At 38.8% G+C, this 9,710-nt stretch overlaps 1 protein-coding gene across 1 annotated transcript; it reads right to left on the reverse strand.

Annotated features, from left to right (window-relative positions):
- Window positions 1-7,703: 7,703 nt before the first annotated feature.
- Window positions 7,704-8,821, reverse strand: LOC148013477 (uncharacterized). Its single transcript, XM_087667898.1, has 3 exons — window positions 8,704-8,821; window positions 8,518-8,609; window positions 7,704-8,297 (listed from the first exon to the last, which is right to left on the reverse strand). The coding sequence occupies exons 1-3, from the start codon at window positions 8,819-8,821 to the stop codon at window positions 7,704-7,706; spliced, it is 804 nt and encodes a 267-aa protein (XP_087524024.1).
- Between the last annotated feature and the right edge of the window lie 889 nt (window positions 8,822-9,710).

Consider the following 9,710-nt stretch of genomic DNA (forward strand, 5'->3'; position numbering starts at 1 on the left):
TTCCCAAGTATACTACATAATTTTCTATAATTGGATCTCTGTGACTGTCCCTAAGTGTCTGTGACAAATACTGTTTGTCCCATTTCCCTATTGCACTGTATGAATGGCTCATGGGGTTGAGGGGCCTAAGCATCATCATGAAAAACCTTTGTCATCGCATGGCATAAGTGGATCTTAGTCCCATACATATCCTTTGATTGCATACATGTCACTCATACATGGGTGCCATGAGCACTAAGAGGGTGTCCAAATGGGGGTGTTTCATTGGAATTAGCATGACCATAGAGTGTACCTACACTTGCATACAAGTATCGGGCTTTAGATCACCAAGAGGTGGGAAAAGTTCCTTTTGGACTAGGTTGTGCAACCCTTCAAGGACTTAAGTGGTAAGGGATGGTCACCTCTCTTTTAGCTTGCCACCTTGCCTGGCATCGAAATTTTTCCTTAGTCAAGTATACATGGCAGACATTTTTACTTAAGTAGCTAGCATGAGGTACATTGGAAAGTGAGCTTTGGATCTTTTCATGAGATGCAAGGATGAGACAAGAGCTTGGGTAGGGCTTACCTTGGTAGTTTAGTGACTCACTGGGTACTACTCGCCCTTTTTACAATGGCTTACTATCCACTTGGGATTAGACCTCAAAAGTATACAAGATCAAGCAAGAGTTAATGTCATCAAAAGCAATTGAATTAAAGTTAATCATGATGCATTGAAAGGCAAATGGGTCATTGATTTCGAGTGGGTAACATGAATACAATGAAGGATTTACTTAAGAGAGCATATGCAACCATAGTCTCTCCAACAAAATGAATTAATCTCAACAAGTGGATTAAAATGAGATATCAAGATTGGATTGACATAGTTCTTTACTGTTTGGGGAAGATAGATGAAGCATGATTCACCGTGATGAAAATTTATCCATCAAGCAAGCCCGATTGATTAGAACACTCCAATGGATGAATCCTTCAAGAATTTGATGCTTCCATTGGTGATGGGGGCTCCCATGCTTGTACCCTAGCTTAATCTTCAATAATGGAAGCTTCAAAGGAGCTTTCATGGCTGCCCACAAGAAATCCCTACATGCTGAGCTCTATATCTTCAATTTAGGTAAGAGAGGTCAAGAATGGTTGAAGGAGCTCCTAAGGGTTGAGATTTCAAAGGTGAGAAGGCTTGAGTTGAGCTTTAATGGCTGAGATGACTCGATATGAAGAATCTATGGCTTCCCAAATTGTCAAGCTAATTGTTGCCAAAACTGTCCCCATCTTTCAACTCTAGGGCCAAGAATGCCAAAAGGGGAAGAAGGAGAGTGCTGAACGAGTGCCCAAGGTTGGCCAAGATCTCTAGTGAGCAGAAAGAGGGTAGTAGGAGGGCTCGGGAAGGCAAGAGTAGCCAATGCAAAATACATCGAAAATCATGGGTTGCTCCTTAGTGGCTTTTGCTAGCCTCACCCAGTTTATGGGGTGTCTTTTCAGTTGATGAAGATGCCAAGAATCAAGTGGAAATGATGGTTGATGTCCTAGAAATAGCTGAGAAGAGAAATTTGGGATTCTTATGGTGGCTAGTAGCCATGGCAGCTTGTAGGAGAAGAGAGAGAAGGGAGATGGGACAAAAAGTAACTGAGATTTTTATCCTCTTCTAACTTTTGAGTCTTTAACTTTGGTCTTAGAACCCCTAAAATTCTCATGAAAAGGAGTAAAGACCTGCTAAGTTAGTGACTTACCTCTAGATATGTCTAAGTCTCCAGCCATAGCTCTTGCTTGCTCCAAAAAGCTATAACAAACTATGGTCCTTCTTGCTATACATGTACCTGTGATCTAAGTAACTAGGCTTTTAGATTTGAAAAGGGAACTAGATGGAGAAAGAGGAAAGAAGAAAAGGACCAAACCGGTGTGATACTCTGATACCACTTGTAATGAATGAAGTTGAGAGGAGAGAGAAGAATGAGTTGAAGAGAGAGAAAGAGAGAAGGAAGAAGAAGAAGAAAGACTAAAAGAGGAGAGAGAAAGACATGAAGGAGGGGAGAAAGAAAGAGCAAGCCATGGAAGCTAGAGATGAAGGTGAAGAGCATATTCTTAATAATATATGGATGCCATAAACTGGGTCTTTTACACCTTATATACCCTAGTCATTGTGACATGATATCTAATCCCTAGTTCCCATGTATCCTACTCATTACATACTCGAGTCATCTCCTCACCCTCGTGAAGCTCAACAAGCCTTGGAGGACCTGGGCAAAGAGTAAAAAGTACTATGTTATGTTTGATACTATCCATAAACTGTGTCCAATGTCGCACAAGAAAGAACTAGTATCGTGGAGGTATAAAAATCCAATCCATCAAGCAAAAGATATACTCTCTCAAAAGTAGGCTACATTGTGAGCCAACATGGTAAACCAAAGGGAACATCATGTGGAAGCTCTCATACACAAAATAATAAGAGTAAGAGAGTGTCCTAATTTTTCTTATTCCTTATAACTTTTAGTGAGTACAATTTTTATGAATTATTTAAGTTCATTCCCTTATCAAGTGCAAGCCATAAAAATCTCTTGAATTCCATAAGTTTTTAATTATTTTTTTTACAAAATATTGATTGGTTTAAACTTATATTCAGCTAGCAAACTGAGAGTGGTCTTGGTAGGCTTGACTATATATTTTTTAGGAGGACTCTTATATACATCATTGGCCAAGAGAGAATAATGAAGATGACATGATATATTAAGGTTAGGAACCAAAGAATTATGAGGCCGCAATCCAATGCAACTAGGGCTTATGATTTTTGTGAGCTTATAGTAAACATACCAATTTTGATTAATCATTGCTTATTTACAAGAATATCAGTTTCTAAATCCTTGGTTTCAAATAACTAAAAATATTTGATCAAGCCGAGTTCCTTAAGGATTCAAGCCTTTAAAATGTCATTTTCAATGTGCTTGAATTTTTGGCATCCATTAGGTAAATAGCGCAATTTCCAACTTTGCTCTTAGATTTCATACCAATCTGTTCCAAGAACAGTCTTGAGGGTAATTCGAGTAACATCGTGTCTAAGTTGAAAGTTATTGGATCCACATGCCATAGTATATACAGCTTGAAATATCTTGTGGCTCATACGTTGAAAATTTTCTTAAAATAAGTTCATATTTTAGTCCAGCGATCATAATGCTAAGTAGCTTTTAAAAAATTGCATTTTAACTTTAATATAATGATAGAGCATGATTTAGAATTAATGCTTTGATATCAAGTGAAACATATCTGAACCTAAATTCCTTTAGGACTAGTAATTTTTGGTAGTCAACTAAGAATCAATCCTAGTCACCACCCTTTGTGCTAACTCTTAGTGTTTGGATTTAGATGGCTAGGTGATTTCTAGGTCTACCTTCCATACAAGGCATTTGGCCTCATCCCATGAGTATTGACATATATGTTCTTAATACACAACTATAGTTGAGCTAACAATAGCCTAATATCGAACTTCATATGAACACATTTTGAGATCCAAGTTCGAGGTAAGCAAGCATGGCACTTGGTTCAATGAGAGTGAGAAATGAGGAGGAGTTGAGTGTCAAGCCTTCTGTCCATAAGGCATATTCTCACACTAGCCCCCTAAAATTGTGTTGATTGATTTTAGGATTGACTCATAAGAAGGTCATGATTTAATGGTCCTTATTCTAAGTTTGGGAAAAGCTGCCTAGCTAATTGAATTCACCTAGCCATAGGGTGGTTGCGTTGGGAAATTATCCACATGCTTTCCTTTGAGATGTATTTTAGTGTTCTAAACAAGGTATGCTACTACACTATTTGTAATATATAAAAATAGCTTCCTTAATTAATATTCATACTTAATTCCTTGTTACGTCCTTAGTTTACATACACTATATAATACATTGAAAAATCATTGTTCTTCATTTTTCTTATTTCCATATATGCAAACACTCCAAGAGTGAACCAATCCATAAATCGACTTTCAACCTTGCCCTATTTTTCCTAGGCCTTCTAATGCCAAACCACGTTGGGCTCATATAGCTTTCCAACCTTATCTTAGGATTGGGACAGAGATTATAACTTATACAGAGCCTTGCTGATTATCACTGCCATAAAGGTGAATCTTCTTATATGGAGGACCACAACGTACCTACTGATAGCCACATTAGGCAGTGTATAAAACTTCAAGTGAAGAGTAACTGAGAAGGCTCATTGGATGGCAACACACTTCATTTTCATCTAGTTGCTCAAGTCATGGACATAATTAATGAGGTTTTTATCACATTTAAAAGTACTTATAAATAATTGTTAATTTTTTAACAAATCAATATTTTTAAAACATTTTTTTTTGGTGAATTCACAACACAAGTTCATCTGATGTATTTGTATGTGCTTAGTTTTCCATGCACGTGAATGCACCCTTTTCCTCATTCAAAATTAAAATCAAATATCATAAACTCTTTTTTTCACCCATGTGTGTGAAACACTTTATTCTCTATTTTCTTATTTGTGAAAACGATCCAATTATTGTTGATATGCGTGAACAATCCCTAATAAAAATACTTAAAACTTATACGTGTGAGTGCACCTTATTCAAATACTAAGCTCAAAACTAACTTTTCTTTGAAAAGGGAGTACCACTTTGTACTATTAGAAATACTACTTAAATTTATGCAAGTAATCACATAACAATGAATTTTAAATTTTTAGTTAACAACAAAAGCTAAAGTTATAATTTCAAAAATTGATTAGGATTTTCTAACCTAGGTATTAATAATATTTTTATGCAAATTCACATTACTTCCTAGTATTTTAAAAATCCTTAGCTAAATTTTTCTAATTAAAAGTTCACAAAAACTAACATTTTTAGTTATACTTAAGTAACCTTAACTTTTAACCTTATTTATTTATTTATTTTATTTTATTTTTTTGATATTTAAAATATTTTAACATTATTTTAGCTATATTTTTAATTTTAAAAGATAGAAATACCATAAAAATAAGAAAAAAATATTTCATTAATTATAAAAAAATATTTATTAAGGTTAATAAAACCTAATTTCTAATTAATAACAGAAATGCTTTTCATTTCTATCCTAATTTTTTCTAAAAATTTTGATATTATTTCAGCTAACAAAGAATTAAATATTATATTATTTTTTTATTTTTTAGATAAGTAAGTATTATTTAGATTATCTAATAATAATAATGAATTGAATATTATACATCGATTGTATTAACGATTGCAAATTTGACATCATGGATACTTGAGGGTCCCACTACATCGATGTGTCAACAATGGGATATCATAGATAAGAAGGATATTAAAAGAAGGGTTTTCGAAGAAGGGGATGACCACATGAATAGCCTTTGTCTTTCTCGTGCAAAGTTTCCTTACCTCTAACTCAATGTTATCGCACCTTCATTCACTCACAAGAGTAGACTTGTCATTGTTGTGTGTTCAAAATGAGAAGAGGGGCCCTCCTTTATATAGTTTTAGAAGGGGGGGGGGGGGGGGGTTAGAGGGTTCGTCTTTTTATGAGTTTAGGAAGAAGGGGACTAAATTTTTTAAATTATAAAATAACTTTTTGTTTTTGATTAAAAAAAGAAGCTTTAACTAGTTTATTTCAACATTTAAACCTATTTATTTGTCTTATGTTGATTAAAAAAATATTTTTTTGTTTTTTCTATAGAAAATGTAAAAGGAGGGAAGGGAGAGTAGCGCTATCCACATAGCCAAAAAGCAGCACCCCGTTTTCCCTTTTTCTTAACCCTAAGTTTTATTAATCTAAGCTTTGTTTTTTTATTTGTTTAAAATTTATATGTGCATGTGTGTTATGTTTAATTATTTTTACACGTGTTTGTGTGTGCGTGCGCGCATGCACGCACGCTTCCTCACTTATTCCTTCTATCCAAGCTTTGAAAGCTCACCAAATGACTATGTTTCCTTTCACCAACATTCCCATGAGCCCATGAATACATTTTCATATCATTTGCGAATAGACATCACCTCACCTAAGGTAAGACCTTCCCATTGGATATACCCTCATCTTTTATATCGGTGGTTCAATCACCCATCCTAAAGTGTGAAAATGTTAAGAAGAATCCCCCATTTTTGTGTAAACACACTCATGCTTACCTTTTATCCACTTTTAAGCCATAGCAATAAGTCTCTTTTTTGTTTTTGAAGGAAAAAACCTTTGGGGTTGGGATGAAATGTAAAACACAAGAAAATTTTTGCTATGTCCAAGCTACAACTTACTTGAAGGGTTTTTTGCAAGTCTCTCATGGCATGGGCTAGCAATCAAAGGGCCTCACCTAATTGGTGGCCAAATGGCCAGAGCTAATTAACGGCCAAATGCTCACAACATGCTGGCCTACTTGCAGCCAATTGCTTGCTCATGGCCAAACGGCCTTGATTAACACCACATGGGCTCAGTGAATGAAGAACCCATCAAGTCCATCAACCCTATGCATGAGAGCACGTTTCATGCCTCCTTGTCATGGGGTACTATGGTGGGAGGTACTATCAATTCGAAGAGAAAAGAGTCCAGCCTAGTCATGTATGTGGGAGCTACTATCAATTCGAAGAGAAAAGAGTCCGGCCTAGTCATGTATGTGGGGTGGCATGGTGGTCATTGGTTGAATCAACAATATCCTTTCTTTCATTTTTCTTTAAAAAATACTAAATATATATATTTCTTAAGTTTGGCCATATAAGGGAGGTACCGAATAGGCCATTCAGCCTGTCGGCCACCTTCGTGTTGGAGATAGCAAGGGACCGAGAAGGCTAACATTGTGCATGGGGAGGGTTGGTGTCTAGATGGTGGTGAGTGCTGGTGGTTGTCCCGCAAACTAGTCAAAAGCTAATGGTCAATTGGTTCACAGCCTGTGGCATAGCGGCGGTCAACTGACTTGGATCGGCCAAATGGAAGGAGGGAGGCCGTCATTTTGTGCAATTGGGTGGGTTCAAGGTAGAGAGAAACATTGTGGCACGTGTGCAAGTAAGTGGCTTGAGTTGTCTATGTCAATGGCTATATGGCCAACGAGGGAGTGGTTGGTGAGAGTGGTAGAGTGAGAGGGGAGGGAGGACAAGATCAATCTACCCACATGTGAAGGGGTGAGCTTGGCCATCTAAGCAAGGTGAGGTTTGGTCAAGGGTGATAGATAGCCTATTCGACCATTTAGACTGCACAAATTGTCTCTTGATGTGGTTGACATGCACTATGTTCAAATGAGCCATGTATGAATGAGCCGTACGATTTTATGCCTAGCTATGTGGTCCAATTTTATGACTAAGTCTCTTCCTTTGAATTACAAGCCTATTTGGCACTTAGGGACTCATCCAAATTGATTGAATTGTCACTGTAATGAGCGGGGATCACGGGAACATGGCATGGGAACATACCAATCACACTAACGGTATATAAGGTGTAAGAGGGTATTTTGAGGCATCACAGAATTATCAAGAATCTCTCTTTTCACCTCACAAGCTTTCATGGCTTCTTCTTCTTCTTCTTCTTCTTCCTCCCTTTCCTCTCTTTCTCTCTCTTCTCCCTGTCTTTCTCTCTTCTCTTCTTCTCATGTAGTCCTTCTCTCTCTTCTCTCCCTTAGTTAGGTTAGTTAGGTCTCTTTCATTACAAGTGGTATCATAGCTTAGTTTTTAGATCCCTCCTTTCTCTCTCCTTTTCCTCACATCTAGTCTCATTTTCCAACAATAAACCCTACTTTTCAGGTACACAGGCAGAGATGGCAGCTTTCTTGGAAGACACACAGGAGCTGTAAGAAGCAGTGATGGAGCACCAATAGTAGGAGGAAAGGGCATACCAGGACCTCCAATAGGAGCCCAACTTTGTAAAGAAGCTGGTGATAACCCAAACTCTGCCTTTGCGCATGCTGTCATCATCCTTCCTAGTGCCGCCTCTCATGCTGGGACGGACGTATGAGCTCTTGCCTGTTGTGGTAGATCTAGCACTAGGAGCAGCCAATCCAGGCCCATCATCTTCTGGAGGCTTCTCATCAAGTGTGAAAACCTTGGTCCCAATGAGATCCTTGAGGGGACATTTGGAGGTCCAATGATCTCCTTTCTTGCCACAGGTCCTGCAAATGATGAGTGAGGCATTCCCTAAGCTGGCGAGCTTGGAGCTGCCCTCTTCTATCTTGGCATTGGCCGCAGTGCCGCCTACACCTTTAGCCCTCTCCAGGAAATTCTCTTCTGTGGAAATGACAATGAGGTTATCGGAGGCGTTCTGGCCCACAGCATCGCCGAATTTCTTTAGGTTGCACCATTTGGCAATAGGAGGGCTGAGCTTCTTGAGCTAAATGCGAAGAAAGAAAAAGACGAGGACTGAAATTGTGGTGGTCGGGGCTGTTGTAGTTGTGGTTGAGGCTGCACTTTTGGATGTTGCTTCTCTATTATAAGAGTCTCATTGTGAACATCTGGGTGAGAATGATCTATGTGATCTGGCTCTATGCCTACATACCAATCTTTGCGAATATGCTCCCTTGGAAGAACTAGCTTCTCAGTCATCATATAACCGAAAGTTTTTCACCATCTACACCATCAAGAATCTCTAGATTGTGTACAAAAGAAGGCACCACCACCTCTAACTTTCCATCACTATTGATGTCTGCAATCAGAGGAGTGGCATATTGCTGGAACTTACTTCAGTTTGCCATCGCAACTCAACATGTCGAGGGCATTGAGTATTTGTTAATGCCAACTCTCATCCAGGACAGGGTAAGGGAGCTGATCGTCAGTGGCTTCTTGTTGCCTTTCATCTAAACGGTCAGGCCCGTGATCAGAACTCAACTTCTTTGCCCAAGTTTGTCCATGATGCATTGACTCCCACCTCCTTCTAGGCACCTCCTGTGTGCTGATGTTTCTTGGACCTCATGGCATAATGTTTCAGGATTGCATAAACAAGGTGCTCATTAGCAAACTTCTCAGCATCAGTGTCACTCCCATGAGAGGAACAAATAAGTGCCTTGGAGTCCCCAACATTTGCAACAAGAAGTTGATCATCCCTTAGCCTTGGCACACTCGTGAGCAAGCTTGAGCATGGTTATTGACCCCCCCCCCCCCCCCCACCATCAGTCCTTGACAATACCTCAAACCCTACAGCCATGGCAGACATGAAACCTTCAGCCCAGCTCAGGGCACACTGAATCCCCTTCAATTTTCTCACCTTGGGAGCCTTGGGAGCAGCCACAAGCTTCAACAAGTGAGGATATACGACGTTGAAGGCCCCCCATACAACCACATGTTGCAAGAAGATGGGCAACCACAAAGCTCTTGAAGAAGGCAGCCAATAACTCTTCCCCAGGCTTGAACAAGGTATGTCAATCAGTTCTTCCTCTCTCTTTTACATCCAATTGTTGAGCTCAGCCACTTGATGAGAGTGATGGAAGAAATTCTTGGGTTGAGAGTGCCAATTGGATTCCCATCCTTAGTCCACACCCTTGGAATGCATGCATGGCTGGAAGATCTTTAAATTTCTTTCCCATTGATCAAGATTTTACTCTAATCCTTTACTGTACTCTTGTTTTGATTCCTATTGATAAGGAAGAAATTGTAAGAAGGGTAAGTCATGCAATCAGTGAGTCATTGAATTGCAGAGGTAACCCCTTTCCCCATCCCATTTCCTTATTGATCATGCATATCATGAAAGGCCCAATCCTCAGTTTGTAAATGCATATCATGCTGGTTGCTTAATAATAAATGTCTGCCA

Source organism: Lygodium microphyllum, chromosome 26 (genome assembly GCF_053477565.2).
Source record: "Lygodium microphyllum isolate KBCC chromosome 26, Lygodium_microphyllum_v1.1.10, whole genome shotgun sequence".
Lineage (NCBI taxonomy): Eukaryota > Viridiplantae > Streptophyta > Polypodiopsida > Schizaeales > Lygodiaceae > Lygodium > Lygodium microphyllum.

Bases quoted from the DNA above. Each gene is read 5' to 3' on its own strand.
- LOC148013477 (XM_087667898.1), bottom strand. From the start codon at position 8,821: ATGCATCATGGACAAACTTGGGCAAAGAAGTTGAGTTCTGATCACGGG. The intron at 8,610-8,703 runs GTTGGCATTAAC...CTCTGATTGCAG, and splicing joins TTACCCTGTCCTGGATGAGA to ACATCAATAGTGATGGAAAG. The intron at 8,298-8,517 runs GTTATATGATGA...CTTCGCATTTAG, and splicing joins TAGATGGTGAAAAACTTTCG to CTCAAGAAGCTCAGCCCTCC.